Here is a 24,636-nt window from a genome sequence, read left to right on the forward strand (position 1 = left end):
CAAACTTCATTGTTGTCTTATTTTAAGAAACTGCCACAGCTATCCCAATGTTCAGCAAGCACCACCCTGATCAGTTAGCAGGCATCAACATTGAGGCAAGATCTTCCACTAGCAAAAAGATTAGGACTTGCTGAACGCTCAGATGATCATTAGTGTTTTTCAGCAATACAAGATTTTTTTTCTTAGACATAATGCTATTGCACATTTAACAGACTACAGTATAGAGTAAGCATAACTTTTACAGGCACTGGGAAACAACAACAACAACAACAACAACAACAAAAAAACCACGCCCACCTAATTTTTGTAGGGATGGGGTTTCGCCATGTTTCCCAGGTTGGTCTTGAACTCCTGAGCTCAAAGTGGTCCACCCGCCTTGGCTTCCCAAAGTGCTGGGATTACAGGCGAGAGCTACTGTGCCCAGCCTGCTTAAGTTCTTTTGTTTTGTTTTGTTTTTGAGAGGGAGCCTCGCCCTTGTCACCCAGGCTGGAGTACAGATGGGGCCATTTTGGCTCATTGCAACCTCCACCTCCCGGGTTCAAGCAATTCTCCTGCCTCAGCCTCCTGAGTAGATGGAATTACAGCAGCCCACCACCACACTCAGCTAATTTTTGTATTTTTAATAGAGATGGGGTTTCACCATGTTGGTCAGGCTGGTCTCGAACTCCTGACCTCAGATGATTCACCTGCCTTGGCCTCCCAAAGTGCTGGGATTACAGGCATGAGCCACTGCGCCTGGCTTTCAAGTTCTTAAAGAAAAAAAAAAAAAAAAAAAGAATATACATAATTTGCTTCTGGTTTGAATGACAATCCTAGAAACCATTTTAAGAGTGGTGTTAACAGTCTACATACTGTGATGTAAGGAATCAGAGGAAAGACTAAATAGTACATGTAGGATGTTTAAGAATTCACTTGAAATGAGTTTAATGTTTTGCTTCTTGCTTTAATTCCTTCTTTGAAGTAATAGGTAACATAGATTTACATTTCAGTTAATTGCTAAATTATAAAGCTAATATAAAAGGCAGATTATTTCATAATAATGAGAATGTATGATTCAGGCATTACAGAATTTTCTTTTTTTTTAAGTTTAAGGGTTTTATTATCAAAGTATTATAAAATAATTTCAGAAATTGTACATCAACATGGCACAGACTGTAGCCTACTTTTTACTGCACAAAAGTGGAGCTTGAAATGCCTCTAACAAAGAAAACAGTTGCCTAACTACTTTGCATATATAACATGAAATCACTGTGTGCATAAGAATACTACTGCAGTAACACAAATTTATCAGTTTTATACAACTTGAGATTTTATTTTATTTTTTGAGACAGAGTCTCACTCTGTTGCCGAGGCTGGGGTGCAGTGGCACAATCTAGGCTCACTGCAACCTCCACCTCCCGGGTTCAAGTGTTCTCCTGCCTCAGACTCCTGAGTAGCTGGGATTACAGGAGCCCACCAGTAATTTTTCTATTTTTAGTAGAGATGGGGTTTCACCATGTTGGGCAGGTTGATCTCGATCTCCTGACCTCAGGTGATCCACCTGCCTTGGCCTCCCAAAGTGTTGGGATTACAGGTGTGAGCCACTACGCCCAGTCAATTTGTCTTATTTTAAAAGCATATGAAGGACAATTTAAAATGCACTATCCCTTTTTTCCAACACTGAGCTTAAGACAAATTAATGGAAGAGTGGAAAATTCAAAATAAGGGCAAGAGATAAGTTTTTTCTTTGTTTAAGATGGACTCAGGATAGGTAGATAGCTTTCACTGATGTAGATGTGGAATAAATTATTTCAGGAAAAAAAATTCCCAAACATCTTATGAAAAAGTATACAACTCTACTTCAAAATATACTATTTACTCACTGCCAAAGACAGTTTTACTTGAAATCTTGTTTCTGTAATTAAACCCTAATTAGCCATCAAAAAAGGTTAGTGCATAATAACCATTCAAAGTTAAACCAAAATGACAAAAATTTTGCCACAAGGCTTAAAGGATTATCTATTTCTTTTCTTTTCCTTCTTTCTTTCTTCTTCTTCTTTTTTTTTTTTTTTTTGAGATGGAGTCTCGCTGTGTCGCCTAGGCTGGAGTGCAGTAGCATGATCTCAGTTCCCTGCAATCTCTGCTTCCTGGGTTCAAGTGATTCTCCTGCCTCAGCCTCCGGAGTAGCTGGTATTACAGGCATGCACCACCATGCCTGGCTAATTTTTGTGTGTGTGTGTGTGTGTGTGTGTGTGTGTGTGTGTTTTAGTATAGACGAGGTTTCGCCATGTTAGCCAGGCTGGTCTGGAACTCCTCACCTCAGGTGATCTGCCCGCCTTGGCCTCCCAAAGTGCTAAAATTACAGGTGTGAGCCACTGTGCCCAGCCGGATTATCTATTTCAAATGCTCATTTCCAGATGGAACTATAAGAATGTTAATTTGTCACGTCAACAAACAAGACCATAAGTAGATCCATCATGATGGAGGATTTTAATGACATTTAGGATATTCTTGCCACAATAACATGCAATCAGTGCATTTCCTACATGGCTCTATTAACCCGATGCATAACATTCTAGAAGTACTATGAGTGAACTTAATAAAGGAAATTATATGACATAAACAATCCATTCCTGCTGTAGGAGCATGCAGCTTTTCATTTCTGTTATGAAGCAGCACCAAGAGTAAAACTGTTTGGTTACTCCATCAGATGTCACCATAAGAATTGCTTACGTCATACCATTTTCTAAAAGCTTTTTGATGTAAATTAGTATCAATAACGGGAGCTTTATAGCCATTAATAACTCAGAGCTGTATACATCTAGGTTTGAGATGAACAAATATAGCATTCAGAAATCACACAAAGGAATGACACTGATGCATGTATACAGTTGGATTCCCATAGAGGCAATATTCAGTCACTCATACCCATGTCTTCTTCATGATGATCATTCCCATTCACTTTGGATTCTCTTAGTGAATCATCAGTTCCCTTTTCCACAGAACATTTCTTTGTTTTAGGGGAACCTGCTTCTATTGCTTTCTTCTCTTCTTTTTTCCTCTTTCTTACTGTCATAACCCGGTTCCTCTTCATCATAAACCCGTGTAACTTTTACATCTATATCACTCTCTGATTTTCTTTCCTGATCCTTTTCCTTATCTTTACTCTTCTTCTTGTTTGTTGATCGTTCTCTTTCATCCCTACTATCTTTCTCCCTACTCTTTCATCCCTACTATCTTTTTTCTTCTTTTTATGTCTCCCAGGGGATGGTGAGAGAGACAATTTTCTTTTAGGAGACTGCGACTTTTTGGGAGATCTTGTTCCACTCCTGCTTCTTCGTTGTCGTCTCTGTACTTCTACAATGTCTGGCTCTGCTGTAATTTTTTGGTGGTGTTTTAGAACGTTTCTTTCGTCTTCTTTCTTTCTGTCTCTCGTTTTTGATGTGCTCCTTGATCTTCTACCTCTCTCTCTGGAATGAGATCTTCTCTGTCTTGGGCTTTTGGATCAACGACTCCTAGACTTAGAATGTGATCGCTCTCTTGATCTGTTTCTTGACTGTCTGTGTTTAGAAGATGATCTTGAATGCCTTCTTTCTTCTTTGGTTCTATAGCAGCCGAAATTAGGGACTGTGCTTCTTGTACTCTTTACATAGCTTCCTCTATTTTTTTTTGAGACAGAGTTTTGCTCTTGTTGCCCAGGCTGGAGTGCAATGGCACGATCTCGGCTCACTGCAACCTCCACCTCCAGGGTTCAAGCACTTCTCCTGCCTCAGTCTCCTAAGTACTTGGGGTTACCGGGATGTGCCACCACACCCGGCTAATTCTGAATTTTTAGTAGAGACAAGGTTTCACCATGTTGGTCAGGTTGGTCTTGAACTCCTGACCTCAAGTGATCCACCCACCTCAGCCTCCCAAAGTGCTAGGATTACGGGTGTGAGCCACCACGCAGGGCCTCTTCCTCTATTTCTTTACTAGAGGTATCCGATTTCAGACTTGGTGAAACAAGACCAGCAGCCACATGCTTCAACTTGGGATCAACAGTACTCATAAGCTTCAGCAACTGATCTGTGGCAACAGACTGAGTTCAACTTTGCTCCAGGAAGCCCAAGGGCAGCAAGGGCAGGACCAAGAGTAGGAGCCCCCAAAGCAGCCGGTGGAAGGGCGCCAGTCTGAGTAAGTGGGTTAGGAGTAGGCTGGAGCCCAACACCAGGCAGAAGACCTGTCACTGCATTAGCTGGTGCCAACAGAGACAGGCAAGCCTTAGCCTTATCAGGAATAACTCCTTCTGCATATGGTACATTATCAAAGCTCTGTCAAGGAACACAGTGTCAGATGTGGTGCCGCAACTGCTGAGTCTGGATCATGGAACTTAACAAGACTGAGATTGGCAAAGGTGAATGATCCAGCGGGAAGAGGTGTGGTTCGTCGATCTTGCCTAGGAAACCGAAGAGAGTCCGCATCTGCTCAGAGCTAGCGCTCGGGGAGATTAGTCATCTATTACCTCGGTGCCACAGCCTCCACCGCCGCCACCACCTCCGCTACTAGGCCCGCCGCTGGGGCCCGGACCCGCAGTGCTGGGGACGATGGTAGTGTTGCTCATGGCGCTGCTCGCATTCCCGCTCCTGCTTTAACACATCAAACACACAGCGAGGAAGGGAAAGAGGAACTGGTTCGTGGGAGGAGGGTGTCCGATGCTCCAGCCTCTGCTGCTCCAGCTGCCACCGCCACCGTTTCTCCACCCAGCCAGACGCCGCGGGGGAGGGGAAGCGAGCACGCTAGCTGGAGACCACGAGAAAACAAACGGCCGCCTCCACCTCGCCTCCAACCCCACAGTTTTCATAATCAACTCTAGCTGTAAATAAGAAAACATACGTGGCAACATCTTGGAAATACACTTAGGTAATAATGCCAGTGTATTTTTGTTCACAACAAAACATATTTTTACTTGGAATGTCTAAGTCCAAATGTTTAGAAAAACTATCTAGAAAATCTGATACTTAATCCTGGCCTCTTTAACAGTTTTGAGGTCTGCTGGGCAAATATGAATAACTTGATTTATTTTTTTAGACGGCGTCTGGGACTGTCGCCCGGGCTGGAGTGCAACAGGGCGAGCTCAGCTCACTGCAACCTCCGCCTACTGGGTTCAAGTGATTCTCCTGCCTCAGCCTCCCGAGGAGCTGGGATTACAGGCACCCGCCACCACGCCCAGCTAATTTTTTGTATTTTTAGTAGAGCCACAGCGCCCAGTCTTCAAATAGGTTGATTTTCTTTCTTTCTTTCTTTTTTTTTTTGAGACGGAGTTTCGCTGTTGTTGCCCAGGCTGGAGACAATGGCGAGATCTCGGCTCACTGCAACCTCGGACTCCCGGGTTCAAGCGATTCTCCTGTCTCAGCCTCCCGAGTAGCTGGGACTACAGGCATGTGCCACAAAGCCCAGCTAATTTTTTGTATTGTTAGTAGAGATGGGTTTCTCCACGGTGGTCAGGCTGCTCTCAAACTCTCGACCTCAGGTGACCCACCCGCCTTGGCCTCCCAGAGTGCTGGGATTACAGGCCTCAGCCACTGCGCTGGGCTTTTTTTTTTTTTTTTTTTTGAGACGGAGTCTCGCTCTGTCACCCAGGCTGGAGTGCAGCGCGCCATCTTGGCTCACTATAACCTCTGCCTCCCAGGTTCAAGTGATTCTCCTGCCTCAGCCTCCTGAGTAGCTGGGATTACAGGTGCTCATCATCCCATCAGGGCAATTTTTGTACTTTTAGTAGAGACGGGGTTTCACCATGTTGGTCAGGCTGGTCTTGAACTCCTGACCCCGTGATCTGCCCGCCTTGGCCTCCCAAAGTGCTGGGATTACAGGTGTGAGTCACCATGCCCTGCCTACTGAATAACTTCATTTTAAAATCCCATCATCAAAAACCATTTATTCAATTGAATTATATGTAACTGCACCTGCTAGGATCTTGTGCGGAATTTCCCAATTGACACCCATGGGCTGGAAATGGGTTACAAGGTCAGCTTCAGAAGGCCTAGTAGGGTCCCTGCAGGGCTAAGGCTCTTGGCATCACCTCCTGCTTGTTTCAAGGTGCTGTACAAACATCACTTTCTATGTGTTCCACACATGAAGAAAGTTAGCACCAAGACAGTGCTTGTTTCAGAAAAACTAGACTTCTTTTTTTCATTTCTAACTAAAGAATTAAAAAAAAAAAAAAAGAGAGAGAGAGAGAGAGAGAACAGGTTTCGCCATGTTGGCCAGGCTAGTCTCGAACTCCTGGGCTCAAGGCATCCACCCGTCTTGGCCTCCCAAAGTGCTAGGATTACAGGCATGAGCCATCACACCCAGTTGACTTTTCTCCTTTATTTGGTGTAGTTCTCATATGTGGCAAAAGAAAAAAAAAAAAGCCACCCCAAAAACCCACCTATGGAGATTTAAAACCTGCACAGGTCTGGGCCCTGGCAATTCTTACTGGGGACTGGGGGAAAGACAGCCTTGAGTACTGTACTTTGTTTTTGTCTTTCTGAAGAGTCACTGTCAGTTCTGAGAAGTCAGACTTGTGAACCACGGTCCTATCCTGGCACCAATTCAAGTAAACATGACTGCCAAAGAATTTTTCAAGGTCCAGATAAGTTGATACCAGACATTGATCAAGGTAACTGCACAACTATCAAAGACAAAAAACTTCAAACTAAGTAAACACAAGTATTGGATCTAGATTATAATATTTTCTTGTTGTCTATGTATAAGATATAGTATTAAGAGATTTTAACCCCTTTTTAAAAGCTGGTGTGCAATGGCGCCACGTCAGCTCACTGCAACCTCCACCTCCCGGGTTCAAACAATTCTCTTGCCTCAGCCTCGTGAGTAGCTGGGATTACAGGTGCCCACCACCACGCCTGGCTAATTTTTGAATTTTTAGTAGAGACAGGGTTTCACCATGTTGGCCAGGCTGGTCTTGAACGCCTGACCTCAGGCTTCCCAAAGTGTTGGGATTACAGGTGTGACCCACCGTGCCCACCTAGTAATTCTTTTTCTTAAGAGATGGGGTCTCGGCCATGCGCGGTGGCTCACGCCTATAGTACCAGTACTTTGGGAGGCCGAGTTAGGAGTACTCACTTGAGGCCAGGAGTTCGAGACCAGCATGGGCAACATGGTGAAACTCCCTCTCTACAAAAAATTAGCTGGGCATGGTGGTGCAGGCCTGTGGTCCCAGTTACTTGGGAGGCTAAGGCAGAAGGATCGCTTCAAACCAGGAGGTTGAGGCTGCAGTGAGCCATGATTGCCACTGCACTCCAGCCTGGGTGACAAAGCCAGACCCTGTGTCAAAAAAAAAAAAAAAAAAAAAAGCTCAAAGAAAGGATACTAAGAAAGAAAGAAAGAAAGAAATGGGGTCTCACTATCTTGCCCAGGCTTGAGTGCAGTGCTTATTCCCAGATGTGATCCCACTACTGATCAGCACGGACGTTCTGACCTGCTGCATTCCCCTCTGGGCTGGCTCACCACTCCTCAGGCAGCCTAGTGGTCCCCCGTTCCCAGGAGGTTGCCATACTGATGCTGGACTTAGTGTGGACACCTGATCAGCATAGTGCACAAAAGCCCACAACTCCTGGACTCAAGTGATCTTTTTGCCTCAGTCTACTTGGTAGCTGGGACTACACAGCCTTGCGTCATTGTGCTAGCTACTTTAGTAGCTTTTAAATGTCTGTTTCAAATCTATCTCTGGAGAAATTAGACCAGCTCTGAAGGCAGAAAAAATAGGATATTCTAACTCATGAGGTAAAATGCCCCTGAATCATTTGGGGACGGGGGAAAAAGATGAGTTGTGAGCAGAGCCAAGATGGTCATTCATATAATTCATCCTTAGAAAAAATTAATTCTCCATACTCCCTTTAAATACAACAAGTGATTAAGCAGTAACTTAATTGCTCTCTTAAAAGTTTATATAATAAATAATCTAGAGGTCGGGTGTGGTGGCTCATGTCTGTAATTCCAGCACTCTGGGAGGCTGAGGTGGGTGGATCACCTGAGGTCAGGAGTTCGAGATCAGCCTGGTCAACATGGTGAAACTCCATCTCTACTAAAAATACCAAAATCAGCTGGGCGCGGTGGCATGCGCCTGTAGTCCCAGTTACTCAGGAGGCTGAGAGAGGAGAATCAGTTGAACCCGGGAAATGGAGGTTGCAGTAAGCTGAGATTGTGCTGCTGCATTCCAGTCTGGGCAACAGAGCAAGACTCCGTCTCAAAAAAAAAAAAAAAAAAAAAAAAAAATTCATCTAGAACAGTGCTGTCCAACAGAACTTTCTGTGATGTTGGAAATGTTCCACATCTGTGTAGTTCAATATTGACTACTTGAAATGGGGCTAGCGTGACTGAGGAAATGTTTTTACTTTTATATATATGTAATTACAAATTTAAATAGCCACATGGCTAGTGGCTATCATATTAGATACCAGGTCTAAAAATTCTAGACCAGTAGGCCGGGGGCGGGGGCTCACATCTATGATCACAGCACTTTGGGAGGCCAAGATGGGAGGATCACTTGAGGTCAGGAGTTCAAGACCAGCCTGGCTAGCATGGTGAAACCCCATCTCTACTAAAAACTACCAAAATTAGCTGGGTGTGGTGGTGGGCGCCTGTAATCCTAGCTACTCAGGAGGCTGAGTCAGGAGAAGCACTTGAACCCAGGAGGTAGAGACTACAGTGAGCCAAGATCGTGCCACTGCACTCCAGCCTGGGCGACAGAGGACCAGTGAAGTAAGTATGATTTCACCCATGATCTCCAACTCATTTGCAGAAGGGGAAACCTTTGCTCAAGCTGTCTTGTAACTTAGTTTACTTGAGTCTGAATTCTGTGCTAATAGTTCCTTTATCTTGAACAGTCCGGGTGGATACAGAGCAGAGCTTCTGTCCTTCACTGTTAACTAAGAAGACCCATCTCTTGCTGTCATTTTCCATTTAAGTGGAAAAGGGACTTTTTCCTGAGTTCTTAATGACTTCTTTGGAAAAGATTTTCTAAGTTGGGAATCTGTCTTAACAAAAGCAAAAAGCCCCATAGAGTAATCACAGAATACTCCATTTTCTCAAGAATGTCCTCCTGTGTGTACATCAATAAACTCTTAAGATGTGCAGCAAAACTAAAAAGCTAAAGAATTTGACATGCCCAGGGTGAGGCTTTAGGGAATGCGGGGGTCTTTATAAATAGGTCATTTAGATAATAACAATGTAAATTTGCCTTCCACTCTCTCTCCAGGCACATCTGAAAGTCCAAGATCCTGATTGAAGGGTATGCTACCCATTGAAATCACTCTTTGTTTAACAGGAAGCAGGGAAATGTGAAGTGACTTGAGTAATAGAAGAATGTAAATAAGTCTCTTTATAACTGAAGGGGTTATTGAGATTACTTCAGAAGTTTTAAAGTAATTTGAATAAATTATCTATATGTTTTTCCTATAAGTAAAATCTGAAAACATTACTATTGTTATATAGTCCTAAGAATCAATAATATTTTTAAAGATATAGCTAGACTTTATAATATTTCCCCTTTTCTTCGAGGAAGATAGATTATGTACCTGTGGTATATTTGAAAGCAAACTTTGAAGGCCTGGGCTAGTGCCATTCCAAATAATTTACTTATGTTTGGCAATGGATAAATTTTACAGATCTGATTTTTTTTTTTACTTCAGTAGCTTAATATATTTTCCTTGTTTAATGGCCTTTTCCTAATCACTGTTCTTTTAATTTCAAGCAAGGCTACTACTATGTTTATTCCTGGCACCCACAGGAAACAGGAAATAGTAAAAGAACTCAAGATCAATTAAAAAAATCTTTTACTGCAAACATAAGGTTTGAAATTGTCACATTTTCTTCTTTCAAGTATTTTAAGGATACACTAAAATCTACCATTTTTAAGCAAAAGAAATTCCTGAAGTGAAAATCTTACATCTGTTAGTCAAAAAGGTACTTGTTCTTGCCATGGATAAATCTACTCTAAAATATATGAATTTTACTTTATATTTTTGAGATGGAGTTTCACTTTTGTTGCCCAGGCTGGAGTGCAACGGCACAATCTTGGCTCACCACAACCTCTGCCTCCTGGGTTCAAGAGATTCTCCTGCCTTAGGCTCCTGAGTAGCTAGGATTACAGGTATGTACCACCACGCCAGGCTAATTTTGTATTTTTTTTTTTTTTTTAGTAGAGATGGGGTTTCTCTATGTTGGTCAGGGTGATCTTTAACTCCTAACCTCAGGTGATCCACCAGCCTTGGCCTCCCAAAGTGCTAGGATTACAGGTGTGAGCCACCACACCCAACCAAATTTTAAATCAAAGTTAAAATAACTTCTAGACACAAGGATCTGGATTTTATTAATGGTTAACTGTGTTCTTACGAGGTTACAAATGGCACTGAGTAGCTGAATTCCTACCATTAATTCAAAGATTTATCAGCTTATATTTCAACAACATATTGATACCTTTAGGTCAATTTTAGAAATGTTTTTGGTATTTATATTCAACCTTATTTCCTTCCAGGTTTTGAACAAGAATTCTACATTGTAGGCACTAGCGTCATGCCTTACACTGAGTTCCATACATCTTTGCAGAATGAATAAACTTGCTGAAAAATGTACATGAAATTAAGATAGAGGCAAAATCTACTGTAAAATTAAGACAGAAGCAAAGCCTGATATAATGAGCTACTTTTGTAATACTGTAATTGTAAAATAATATTTATAATATTTTGTAAATAAAAATAGAACTGTATAACTACTATGCATTTTAGAATAGGTAGGGAAATTTTGTTTTCACTTTGCTGTCTTGTTAGAGCCATGGCCAGAAGCTGATATTCCTCAGGTAACAAAGACAGCAGCCTGAAACTCTAAGAACAGAATGACCCATCAATTCTGAAGGAAGTTAAAATAGAATTTTTAAAAGACAAAAGAAAATCCATTAATACAAGGTTTTCATCCTAGCTTATGATTTTGGGCAAGTCATGGAATCTGATTAAATGGGGATATGCTGCAGAGCCTGCGTATGTGAAACAAGTGGGATGTCGTATAGGATGGTGCTTTGTGAACTGTAAAGTGATACAGAATAAGGTTGAACAGGCACTACACAGGTACACCATGCAGAGAAGGGAGTGCTTTGGAAGTATCTGAGAAATGGTGAGTCACTGGCTGGAACGGGTTTATGGGGGAGGAATTATTTCACAAGTTGTGGCGTGGTGGTGGAAGACTGAACGCTTAAATGACAAAATGAGACTTTTTTTTGTAGGGCAAAAGGAGTTTGTAAAACAATTTCCTGAGTTGGCTAAAAGACATAATGTGGCAGGAGCTTTAGGAAGAGCAACTGGACCTAATTTCAATTTCAGCAGTCACAGACTTCCCATTCACTGAGGGCTTACTAGTTCCTCTTACTGTGTTAAGAAGTTTATAGATATTACCTCAATTAATCCGCAACAACCCTTACAGGTTCACATTACTACTCTGTTACAAATGTGAGAGTGGAGGCTTACAGTTAAGGAACTTATTATCCAAAGCCAGGGAAATTAAGATGAGGAATATCCAAGACTATTATAAAATAAAATGGGATACACAATGAAATCTAGATGTGAGACCACGAATATTGCCATGTGCATGCAAAGATTCAGGAGAAGCATTACAGATATTTGCTGACTAAAGATTCAGGAGAAGCACTGCCAAGATTTGCTGACTAAATGGTAATAAGGGATCTCGCATATATAAGGCGTTATGGTAGCGTTTGTTCTCCTGAGCAAACACCATGCCGACTTGTAATCAGCTAAAAAAAATCTGTTCAGATAGTACTACAGAATCTCATGATTTTTCCATTTTCAGTGAAACTATTTTTAAAGTACTTTTAATTCCAGTTTAAAGTTATCAGTTTAACTTTAATACATGCTGATATTGGGCAGACAAGATTTTAGGAGAACATAATACAACTCCAGGCACTTGTCTGACTTAATTCTGCCTTTTTCACAAATATGAAAAATCTCCACCCTGACAGTGATGGAGCGGCAGGCAGGCTGCCAAGGAGGCTGGTCACACCTTAGGTCCTTCCAGGTAGCCTGCCACTTGTTTTTCTTCTTGTTGATCAGTCAGTCAGACTGTGAAAGGCTGGTGTCAGGCAGTCCCAGCCACAGCCTGTAGAGGAGACTCGGCCTCACTTTCTCTATGTGTTATCCTCTTTTCCGTTGGGGGTTTTAAGGTGCCAGCCTTAAGTTCCAGGTCTAAGCAAACAGTAAAGCAAGAGTACTGATGGCTCTCAAAGTCCAGTGAGTTCCTCTGAAGGAGGATGTATTCAATAAATGTTTGTGATATGACCAAAGTTAATCTAACTGATATTCTGAACCATTTTACTGTATTATAATTTTTTTTTTGCATTAGCTTTTTGGTCAGGGACTTGAGGGATAAAGATGACAAGTTTTGGGCCAGGCGCGGTGGCTCACACCTGTAATCCCAGCACTTTGGGAGGCCGAGGCGGGTGGATCACCTGAGGGCAGGAGTTTGAGACCCAGCCTGGCCAACATGGTGAAACCCCATCTCTACTAAAAATATAAAAATTAGCCGGGCATGGTGGTGGGTGCCTGTAATAACAGCTAGTAGGGAGGCTGAGGCAGGAGAATCGCTTGAACCCGGGAGGTGAAGGATGCAGTGAGCTGAGATTGTGCCACTGCACTCCAGCCTGGGAAACAGAGTGAGACTGTCTCAAAAAAAAAAAAAAAAAAAAAAAAAAAAAAAAAAGACAAGCTTTGTTTTGGGTACACTGAGGATGCGCTGAAGGCAGAAATTTCTTTTTTTTTCCCTTTAGAATTATTTTATTAAATCATAAATGTACAACAGCTTCTTAACTCTACACACGCAATTAAATTTTTTAAAGGAAAAACGTTATGTCTTATTACACTACGATCCTGGCTAATAGCTTTTCAAAACATTGAGAAAAATCTTAAAAAAGGTTTCACATGTCACCTGAAACTTACAAATTTAACATTATCAAAGAAGGAATGCTTCTATACTCTTACAAAGACCACTAGAAAGCAACAACTAGGGATGAAACAGCTAGGGACGAAGCTCACACAGTGACAGCTAGTAAAATGATGAATAGATGAAGACGAATTCTCGGTTAAGAGAACACCAAGAGACAGAGATCTTTCCCACTTAGCACTGAGACAGGTAAAAAAAAAAAAAAAAAAAGCTAAAAAAATGGGACAGACAACTGCTAAGAACAGACCCATGATAATAATGTAAGAGGACTAGATAGGCCAATTTAAGAGACACATATTAAATTATAATCTAATCCATTATCCATTTAGTCTTAGATTTCTGCCATTATTATTATTTCATATCCTGGTAAAGAATTTTCTGAGTTTTATCTCTGTCCCTCCTGCACCTCTTCCTTTTTTGGAGATGGAGTCTCCCTCTGTTGCCTAGGCTAGAGTGCAGTGGTGAGATCTTGGTTCACTGCAAGCTCTGCCTCCCGGGTTCAAGCAATTCTCCTGCCTCAGCCTGCCGAGTAGCGGGTGGTATGCACCACTACGCCCAGCTAACTTTTTGCATTTTTAGTAGAGACGGGATTTCACCATGTTGGCCAGGCTATCTCAAACTCCTGACCTCAGGTGATCCACCCACCTTGGCCTCCCAAAGTGCTGGGATTACATTCGTAAGCCACTGTGCTCGGCCCAAAAATGATTTTCTTACTCTCCTCACAAGAAATTGATAATTGTTTTTTAAAAAATGTACTGAAAAAAGGACACATACATAGGTGCTGACTCTGTTGACAATCTACCCCCAGTCTACTGGATCTCTGAATAAACATGAAATGTTTTTCATTCTCAAGAAAAAAAAAAGTACTGATAAATTATAAAGAAGGATTTAGCTATTGACTCTCGTAAACCTTTAACATGTTCATGCAAAAAAGAATACATAAGTATGCTTGAACTGCCTTTTTTTTTTTTTAACTGTACTATGGCAAACTGATTTGTCATGAAAAACTTCCTGCTTTTCCATGACTTTGAGGATAAGGTCCTTTAGTTATCTGATATTAAAAGGAGAGGCTGGTTACTGCAGTAGTATATCAGGATTCTGGGAGGGTTCGTACATGTTTGGTTTACCCACAGTAGGGAGCATGCTTACCAAAGGCATGTGAAGCATTGCTCTAAGTCTCTGGATCCTTCTGCGCATCTCCACCTACATACCTTGTAGTCACAGTTCCTAATATCTCACCTTCTGTTATCATTGCCTACTTGAAAACCTGGCAGGAAAGTTATTAGGGAAAAGGAAAAGGGGAATATCATTTGAGTTCTCTCACAACCGCTCTTCAAACACTAGTAGGGAATGTTAGAAAGAAAAAGAGAAACAAATGGAAGGAAAAGCTAAAATATAGGTGAGGAAAATGGAGGGAAATATGTTCTAACTTCCCCATTCCTATTAATACTGCTTTCATGTCTGTATCAAAAAAATGCTACCTCTTCATTCATGGAGAGTTTTTGCCTGCTTCCTCTCTTCAGTGCCTGGTCTGGTTTCTAAACGCCTAATTTCATTCTTTTGCTCAACCCAACCAGTCCTGGTCTAGGCTATGGGAGCCAAGAACTAGAAACTAGTGTAGGTCTACTAAGTGACAAGAGTGAGAAACTTCAAGACCCCACTCCCAATGTTAGATCTGCCAGAGAAGGCATACATGTGCCTAAGATCTGAGGTTCGCACATTGAATACATTTTTTTTTTTTTTTTGAGATAGAGTCTTGCTCTATTACCCAGGCTGGGGTGCAGGGCATGATCTTGGCTTACTGCAACCACTGCCTCCCCAGTTCAAGTGATTCTCGTTCCTCAGCCTCCCAAGTAGCTGGGATTACAGGCACACACCATCAGGCCCGGATAATTTTTGTATTTTTAGTAGAGATGGGGTTTCACCATGTTGTCCCAAGCTGGTCTTGGAGTCCTGAACTCAGGTGATCCACCCACCTTGGCCTCCCAAAGTCTTGGGATTACAGGCGTGAGCCACGGTGCCTGGCCACACTGAATTTTTTTTTTTTTTTGAGACTGACTCTCACTCTGTCACCCAGGCTGTAGTGCAGTGGCGTGATCTTGGCTCACTGCAACCTCTGCCTCCACCTCCTGGGTTCGAGTGATTCTCCTGTCTCAGCCTCCTGAGAAGCTGAGATTACAGGTGACCACCACCATGCCTGGCTAATTTTCATATTTTTAGTAGAGATGAGGTTTCACTACATGTTGGCCAGGCTGGTCTCGAACTCCTGCCCTCAGGTGATATACCTGCCTTGGCCTTCCAAAGTGCTGGGATTACAGGTGTGAGCCACCGTGCCCAGCCACTGAATACATTTTTAAGAGAGATATTTTCTTCATTGTGGTTAGGGTGTGTGATACTGTTAGTCTGGTCTTCAGATATAGCACAGGGTAAAATACTGTCTTTCATGGCCTGGCTTGGGAATCTAACCATCAGGGATACTATTAAGAATCCTTAATAACCAGTAGGGTACAGGAGCCAAACAATCAGTGTGCTCCTTCTGTATCTTACAACCAAATATCATCAAATGGTTTGGCTACAATCAGCTCCTATGGAAACCTGTTACTCTAGTTTCAAACAAATGACTTATAGTTGGCTCTGTGGAACCTTTTAGGGACTCCTAATCATAGAATGATTGCTCAACAGCTCAGCTTATGCTTGATCTGCCCTGCTCTGATAAGAAAAAAATTTTTTTCAAAATTTTCTCTTTCCCTCATAAAATAAACACCAGCCACGATTGCACTTTCAAACAACTACAACAGGATACTTCATTCTCCGGGGGAGGAGACCCCATTTTAACTGCTGATAATCTGAAATTTACTTCCAACCTCCTGGCAAGTACACAGCAAGGGCAACACTTTACTTATGGCTTCCCCCCATCCCATTTATACACTGTTAGACAGAAAAATAAACATGGAAAAAGCTAACAAATGTTAAATCCATTCAGTAGATGCAGTTTAGGATGAAGCTGGCAAGTTTCACTTAAACTGTAACCAAAAGTGTCTCCAATATTCAGCAACAACTAAGCTGGATGAGAAGAAAATGAGTTACTGATATATTATGTATTTATTCATTCTCTACATAGAACATGGATGAGGTACATAAAATACATAGTTGGGATTACTGTATGTATACAGGTTCTACTTTGGGCCTGTGCTATCTTAAGATTCACAAAAATGACAAATAAACCAGGGCTAGTATTATATAAATGTAGACTTCGAATAATACACTAACTGGGCTATGGAAGCATAAATAAACTGTAATACTGTACTTCATAATAAAACAAAAAACCGAAGAAAATTCTACCATGTAATTAGTAGAGCTATTGTTATTTTAAAACCACTTTAATACATGATTCATCCTCATAAACGGTGATAGTGAGAATCAAATTATATTGCTGAAGTTACAGGCACCAGAAGTCAAGATTTTTGGATTGCCTGTTAATATGTAAATCTGTAGACTTTCAGATAAGGCAATTTTATTTTTTATTTTTTATTAAACATTCCAGTAGCATCAGAAATGAGTTGACCTCTGAAGCAACTATGAGAATACTCTTTGGGTCTATTTTTTTTGTGAATAGTGACAGCTATTAACAGAATTTAAAGAAATTACAGTTTTGCTTTTGATTATTGCAATCCCTCACAAGCGGCAGGAGGAAAACTACATTTTGTTGCTGGTCTTGTGTTATTCTGATGATTTATTAGGGGAGGCAGAATAAGTGTTAGAGTGAGAATAGATGAGCACATGTTCATTTGTTATGATATATAGTATAAAATGTGACCAGAGCCTTTTCCTCTTTCAGATTTTATAATCTACTCTTGAATTTGTAGTTATATAAAACTGATGAATCAATTCATAAATCCAGGGAACCAATAATCCCTACAAAAACAACAGACCTGGTCATCTAAAATGTTATGTTACTGGCAGTAACAAGATTAAAAGCTGGAAATGTTTGAGCTGAATGAAAAATTTTATTAAAACGCAGTTATCTAAATCATAAATTTTTAATAAAATTATTTAAAGAGAGATTTGCTTTAGGAAACCTTAAAGATATATATATTTAAGTATATCTGAGTTTTGGGGCAAAGTCTCCACCATGTTTTCATATGCTGTCTAACTATTACCTAAAAATGGCCCAATTTTTGCTATCAAAATATTCTTACTTCAAACACGAAATATCATTCAAACAATTCTGTAATTCTTCTCATTATCACAAACTTTAAAAATTGAATAACTTTATTTCAGATAAATTACCAGAAAAGCTTTGGTGACATGTTGAGAGAATAGAGAAGATCAATAACACATTGGGATGTTTAGAAGTCACCTGTAGGACCACAGCATGGAGCAATAGAAAAGGTTCAACAAAGCTTTCTTCGAGACGAGTGATGGGAACGTGAGACTCAACAGGATCTAGGTCATTTAGGTAAAGGGATAAAACACAATTTCGATCTGGGAAAGTGATTGAGGATCAGCAAATGGTGGTGTTTTTGGTATATTTACCTGTCCTTCTCTAAAATTTTCTGAAGTTCTATGTCTCTGCAATTCCAGCTTTGATTCAATGAGGTCGGTAATAAGTTACAGCAAACCACAAGGTTTATTTTCTGAGATGCCGGATAACTTCGGATTCATGTTTATATCATTGTTTTTTAAACCTATTTTTTTTGCGGCTCTAAATACAAATGAGTTTTTTATTTCCCATGTATCTTAGCAGCTTTTTGGCAGTGCAGAATTTTGAAGGAAGATGGATTTTTCTATTTTATTAGCTAACACGTCTTTATTAGACTGCTTTCAAAGTACATAATATACACTGTGGTTAAATTTCAATAGCCTGAATCTCTGGATTGAAGATCTGAAATTTGGATACATGAAATGCTCATTTTAAAAGCATTCCAATGGCCAAAATGCTGATGAAAATGTTTTGTGAACAATATATAAATTTTATATTACCAAAAGTGTGTTACTTTTAAAAATTAAAATAAGAAATATGATTTAACACCTTTCAAAGGGTTATCCTAATGCAAAATCCCTCTTTAAATACAACTAATTTAAAGTAGCACATTACTGTTTTGTTTCAAATATGCAAATATAAATATGAACGCATTTGTCTTATTTTCCACAGTAACCTCTTTATTTGATAAAATAGTCAAGTTTGGACATTTTGAAACAAGCTAGAATAAGTTTTAGCTTGATTTATATAAAAAATGCATTCAATGAAAGAAATTATGTCTAATAACAAAAAATTCCCAACAAATTAAAATTAAATATTAATGGAGCATTTTATAAAAACTGAGTCACTACTTGTTCAATGCCACTTTCCTTTTTTTTTCTGAGATGGAGTCTGGCTCTGTTGCCCAAGCTGGAGTGCAGTGGCACGATCTTGGTTCACTGCAATCTCCACCTCCAGGGCTCAAGCGATTCTACTGCCTCAGCCTTCCAAGTAGTGGGGATTACAGGTGCGCACCACCACGCCTGGCTAATTTTTGTACTTTTAGTAGAGACAGGGTTTCGCCATGTTGGCTGGGCTGGTCTCAAATTCCTGACCTTAGTTGATCCACCCGCCTCAGCCTCCCAAAGTGCTGGGATTACAGGCGTGAGCCAACATGCCCGGCCCATTGCCACTTTCCCTTTTGATCATTCACCTCAACCAGCCACACCTGGTGCCACCACTGAGTTAATGCTAGGAACGTGAGCCTCCTATAAAACTGGCTCTATACACGTTGGCAAAGACCAAACACTGGAAGTACACAGCAAACAGGGAATAAGGACAGGCAACTAAAAATCACCTCCACTACACACTTCACCCATCTTCCTTCCTCCCTCCCTCTCTCTCTTTCTCTGTTTCTTTAAGACAGAGTCTTGAGCTATAGCCCATGCTGGAGTACAGTGGTGCACGATCTCAGCTCACTGCAACCTCCACCTCCTGGGTTCAAGCAATTCTTGTGCCTCAGCCTGCTGAGTAGCTGGGATTATAGACATTCACTGTGACGCCCAGCTAATTTTTGTACTTTTAGTAGAGGCAGGGTTTCTCCATGTTGGCCAGGCTGGTCTCGAACTCCTGGCCTTCAGTGAGCCGCCTGCCTCGGCCTCCCGAAGTGCTGGGATTACAGGCATGAGCCATTGTATGCAGTCAACTTCACCCACCTTTAAACTCCCCTTTGTGAATACAGAGCACACTACATTCACCCTCCTTCTTGCCTTCTAACAAGACAATTCACAGCTTGGTGTCTGTTCCTTTAATTAGGTCAACTCCAAGCTGAGATAAGCCTCAAGGAGTAGGCGTTTTAATGGGATAAGAAGAAAGAAGTCTAGAGAATTTAGGCTGTCAATTTCAGCTGACCCAACATTTGTATCCCCCCTTTACTTCCACATCTGTCCTTTCTCCCTGTTTATTATGGAATTCCTGAATCCACCTGGTCAGGGATTTCATATTCTATCACTTGTAAAAGTCATGTTATTAATTCAAAGTGACTGAAATAGCTGAGTAGCCTGAAAAACTGTATTATATTTAAGAAGTTCTATTAAGTATTAAAAGTAAGAAAATCTCTATGAATCCCACCTGGTGATCCAAATATATGGTGTTCCTTTGGAGATGATGTGAAAGAATTTCATTCTAGTAGGCACCAATTAAGAAAAAAGGGACAGAGAAAGAGGATGTGGAATTCAAGAAAAGGTCAATTTTGGAATAAGAAAAACAGGTAATTTACTACAACCTATTATATCACAGTGCACGACAACTTTCACGCACATGCTCCCCTGTAAATGGTACCGCTGACATATTAAATTATAAAATTATATTTTGTTTTGTAAGAAATTAAGTAGACATGCATATGAACAATGAACTATTAAGCAGAAAAATTCCTTAAAATAGCTCTAGCAAAAACTGACTGTTAGAACTTTTACATGTCAATTATTTCCTGTAATAAAGTACTACTTCTTTCAATAAGATGCTTCTTATATAACCAGAGCTATAAACCCTTTGAGAAATGGTTTTGTGTTCATTGCTTTCATTAAAAATAAAAGACATTTTAAAATTAATTTTTAACATTTAAAAGGCAGTATTATTAAAGCTATAATGAATTTTCAATTCATTGTTTTACTGGAAATTATAGGACTTCTCAATACTTGTTTTACCAGGTGTGGAAGTCACAGTATTCAGTGAATAACAACATGAAGTTAATGCATACATGAAGTACTGTATGCATTTCCTTCCTCAAAACCAAAAGCCAGTGGGTGAGCGGGTGGGTAGAAGGCTAAAAAGAAATGCACCCTACCTGCATTTTCTTTCAGTCATGTATAAATAAGTTCGATTCTCAAAGGGTTAATAGGAGATTCTAATGTTGTCACTATAATGATGGTATGGGCTCATGCTCAATACTAATGACGCTGATCATATTGACTAATGAGTGGTTCAAAATAAGTGATGATGGCAGACGACACAGACAAATCTCTCCATAGCTGACCTTTGGGCTGTGGGCCTCAAGCTTTAGCTGCATGAGCTGTGCTAACGTATGCTCCCGGATACTACTCAGTTCAGCTTGCTGCCGTCTCAGCTTTATTAGCAGCAGCGTAAGCTCCTCTGGCTGAAGGAGTACAATTTAAGAATCCAAACAGTGGAAAACAGATTAATTGTTGTCTTAAGTGACAGATATTAAACCAAGATTTCTTGGCAAGTTTCCTCTTACGGTTGACATCAAACATAGTGCCTAGGCACTATGATGATAGGTCCTACATAAATGCATAGATATCTAGAGAAATAGAAGGAACAGTGTTACTTTAAAAGATACAGCAAAACAACAGTATATTAAGGCATTTTCTCAGAACTCATGAGAATATTTAAATGTTAAGTACAAAAAAGTACGTCAAAAAACCATTATAAAGGTTTGTACATAAGTGCTACTAAAAATTATTAAAAGATATTTTACTAAGATGTCTAAAAAAATTACACCTTTTTCCAGCAATAGTACAAATACCTACATGTCCAACTTTCTAACAGAAGGTATATAAAATAATTAAAATAAATGTAGGCCGGGCACAGTGACTCACGCCTTTAATTCCAGCACTTTGGGAGGCCGAGGCAGGAGATCACAAGGTCAGGAGTTTGAGACCAGCCTGGCCAACATGGTGAGGCCCTGTCTCTACTAAAGATACAAAAAATTAGCCAGGCATGGTGGCGTGCGACTGTAATCCCAGCTACCGGGGAGGCAGGAGAATTGCTTGAACCCAGGAGGCGGAGGTTGCAGTGAGCCGAGATCACGCCATTGCATTCCAGCCTGGGAAACAGGGCGAGACTCCATCTCAAAAATAAGTAAATAAATAAATAAATAAATAAATAAAATAAATAAATAAAATAAAATTGATGTAAAACTTGGATATCTTCACATTATTAAACTTGGGATCTGGGTTCTATTAATTATTTCCCAGTTATATTCTGAAATGTCACTGTTAGTGCTTTCATACAGCATTTTTTAGGACCATAAGATCAGTTTTATTTTTTAAGAAAAAGAGAAAGTTTCCATGGGCACATAAACCTTCCTTCACTCTGGGAAAAGAAGAGAACCTTTTTTTGGTTCCTGATTGGTGACTGTGATCCAAAGGAAAACAAATTTTCAACGGTGGATGAAATTCCTTAATGGGCCAATTTAATATACTTTTCTTAGAAATACAGTAAGGTATGGGCACTGGCAGTCTTACAGCCCATAAAATATTACTTGATATTTCTCAGAGCTTTGTTACAATTAACAACTGAAAGCGGGCTACAGGGAGACTCTCCTCACTTGAGTGCTGCAATGTAGTCTTAAAAATTCCAGGCTAAAAAGTATTCCTGAGATTGGTTTGTTTTGCCTACACCACACATTGCACTAGCTCTCTTCTGTTCTGTTTGTTATTGCTCTTTATTTTCCTACAATTCTTTTCAAAAACAGAAATCATTTTTAACCATTATCTGAAATTGTATTAAAAATTATTGCCTTCAGACAGAAAAAGTGTTAGTAGAAGTAAACTATAGTTACTATTGGATTCCTTAGATAAAACTAGGTATCTACAGGTGAGACAACAGTTTTTTACTGTATATTAAATGGTCAAAGAAGGTTTGGTGTGTGAGATTTAAATAAACCACATAAGAGAAAAAGAACAGTTGCTTTTGCTCTGATGCCAATTCTATCTTGTGACCTCATGATGCTAGAAAGGTCCGTGTTTTATGATCATCATCTCCAACACTCGAGGTCTTGCCAGGGAGAAGGTAAGGTGGGGTAAGGGATATAGATATTCTAAGAACCACAAGAAATCAGAGTGATACCACAAGAAATACTGAAACTCTGATTTATTATTTATGGATCTTAAAAGATTAAGAGATTTTCAAAAGGATGAAAGACACCAATAACTTTATTTAGATTTTGAGGCCAAATAAAGAGGCACGTTTGACCAAAGAAAGCAGAAGTTGTAAATAAATTTTGTGCTAAATACCCACTAGAGGGAGCAAGGAATTAGAGAAACATTTGTGGTATGCTATTTAGCATTTACTTTGTCATTAATGACTATTCGTCAGGTCAACAATCTAATGTTTTAAAATTCTAACATTTTAAAGTTCTTAGTTTTAATTAAATAATCTTTGGCAAATAAACTGCAGGAAGTTTAAAGCAAGAAAATATTTCCTTTTATCTAAACGTATAAAAGATAAAACAATGTTTTTACAAAACACGTAAGATGAATTTGATTACTGCAGAAAGGGAATTTTAAATAATGAACAACGATATACACAGGTGCTAAAATCACATCTTTACAGAAACTGAGGCTATCTACTGACAATAAAGCCAGAGCCCCTGATAAAAGAACATTACCATTAAAATAAACTGAAGTGAGGAAAAGTCATCTTTTCTCTTCAACTAGAAGTATCCTGCTAATATAACACCTTTCCAATTAACATAACACTGACAATGAAATGATAATGGTAAGTACTTTCTTTGCTGGAATGTTTGTTACAGTCTTTCTTTTTCTGCTGATAAGCAAATCAGTTTCTTTTATTAACAGCTCTAAGGAAGTTAATCTAAAAATCCACACGAAAAACTTAATACGCTGGCAGTTTGACTACAAATAGCTGCTTGCTGGATTTGTTCACTAATGAATTACTGCAATTTCTGTTTTAAGGATAAGGGAATTAACAAAGTAAAGAAACCCACTTAGCTTACACAATAAAGTTTCTTTCTTTTTTTTTTTTTTGAGACAGAGTCTCACTTTGTTGCCCAGGCTGGAGTGCAATGGCCGGATCTCGGCTCCCTGCAAACTCCACCTCCCGGGTTCAAGTGATTCTCTTGCCTCAGTCTCCCGAGTAGCTGGGATTACAGGCACGCACCACTATGCCCAGCTAATTTTGTATTTTTAGTAGTGATGGGGTTTCACCATGTTGGCCAGGCTGGTCTCGAACTCCTGACCTCAAGCAATCCGCCCACCTCGGCCTCCCAAAGTACTGGGATTACAGGCATGAGCCACCACACCCGGCTGTAAAGTCTCAAAATATAATCTTTTATTTGGCCAGTCAGGCACTTAGGAAACGGTATCCACTAAAACACCGAAATGGCTACATGATTCCAAATTCTTCTGATGAGCATCTCTTGCACAAAAGCAGTAATGCTTTTTCTTTGGGAGAACCTCTGAAAATTCAAACTTAAAAACTATGTTAGATATGTACCTTCCTGTGTAGCACATAAATAAAACATGGTATGGTAAATAAAGATATTACTCACCGTTTTCCCTTGGAGGCTCTGGGGACTAACAGACTGTAAAGTCAGGCCAGCTGGCACTGACCTTCTGTCAGGCACATAGACATGCTAGGAAAGTAAAGGTACAATGTAATTCTGCAATAAAGTTTTTTTTTTCTTGTCAATGTCAGCAAGGAGAAATCTTAAATTCATATTATGAAATACCATTTAAAATTGCTATTAGTGCTTATGAAAGATGATAGAGACTAAAATTTCTTGTGTCATAAAATACTAATGTGGGGCTGGATGAGGTGGCTCACGCCTGTAATCCCAATGCTTTGAAAGGCCAGGGTGGACAGATCACTTGAGGTCAGGGGTTTGAGATCAGCCTAGCCAACATGGTGAAACCCTGTCCTTTCTCTACTAAAAATACAAAAAAATTAGCCAGGTATGGTGGCATGGGCCTATAATCCCAGCTACTCGGAAGGCTGACGTGGGAGAATTGCTGGAACCTGGGAGGTGGAGATTGCAGTGAGCCGAGATAGCGTCATTGCACTCCAGCCTGGGTGACACAGCGAGGCTCCATCTCAAAAAATACTGATGTGGATGAGCAGAGTAATTCTTTTTTTTAAGGCAGAATCTTGCTCTGTTGCCCAGCCTAGAGTGTATAGCGAGATCTCAGCTCACTGCAACCTCCACCTCCCGGGTTCAAGAGATTCTCCTACCGCAGCCTCTCAAGTAGCTGAGATTACAGGCGCATGCCACCACACCTGACTAATTTTTGTAGTTTTAGTAGAGACGGGGTTTCACCACGTTGGCCAGGCTGGTCTCTAACTCCTGGCCTCAATTAATCTGCCTACCTCGGCCTCCCAAAGTGCTAGGATTACAGGAGAGAGTCACTGTGCCCGGCCTGAACAGAGTAATTCTAAAATCTGGTTTAGAG

The 24,636-nt window shown here is 40.3% G+C and overlaps 1 protein-coding gene, 1 long non-coding RNA gene and 1 pseudogene across 53 annotated transcripts in view; 1 reads left to right on the forward strand and 2 right to left on the reverse strand.

Annotated features, from left to right (window-relative positions):
* Positions 1-24,636, reverse strand: part of LOC105481328 (pleckstrin homology domain containing A5) — a 250,885-nt gene that overhangs the window by 64,687 nt on the left and 161,562 nt on the right. For 37 of the 50 annotated variants that reach the window (XR_011609302.1, XR_011609303.1, XR_011609301.1 and 34 more), the window contains 3 exons: positions 23,739-23,822; positions 20,460-20,579; positions 19,556-19,609 (listed from right to left, as the gene is read on the reverse strand). Coding sequence is in view for 44 of the 50 variants with exons in the window: in XM_071072113.1 (XP_070928214.1) it covers positions 19,556-19,609; positions 20,460-20,579; positions 23,739-23,822 (258 nt within the window). In the remaining 6 variants the exon portion in view is untranslated. Of the gene's footprint in view, positions 1-19,555; positions 19,610-20,459; positions 20,745-23,738; positions 23,823-24,636 lie in introns of all 50 variants that reach the window. The other 13 variants (XM_071072137.1, XM_071072122.1, XM_071072134.1 and 10 more) reach the window with 2 other exon arrangements.
* On the reverse strand, positions 1,087-4,283 carry LOC112426640 (serine/arginine-rich splicing factor 11-like; annotated as a pseudogene).
* Positions 4,721-24,636, forward strand: part of LOC105481324 (uncharacterized) — a 35,173-nt gene continuing 15,257 nt past the window's right edge. The window contains exons 1-6 of one of the 3 annotated variants that reach the window (XR_011609306.1): positions 4,721-4,878; positions 6,494-6,619; positions 9,218-9,250; positions 10,014-10,111; positions 17,245-17,422; positions 19,241-19,375. This is a non-coding gene — a long non-coding RNA (uncharacterized lncRNA). Of the gene's footprint in view, positions 4,879-6,493; positions 6,620-9,217; positions 9,251-10,013; positions 10,112-10,495; positions 10,622-17,244; positions 17,423-19,240; positions 19,376-24,636 lie in introns of those variants that run through there. The other 2 variants (XR_011609305.1, XR_986901.3) reach the window with 2 other exon arrangements.

This window comes from Macaca nemestrina, chromosome 10 (assembly GCF_043159975.1).
Source record: "Macaca nemestrina isolate mMacNem1 chromosome 10, mMacNem.hap1, whole genome shotgun sequence".
Classification (NCBI taxonomy): Eukaryota; Metazoa; Chordata; class Mammalia; order Primates; family Cercopithecidae; genus Macaca; species Macaca nemestrina.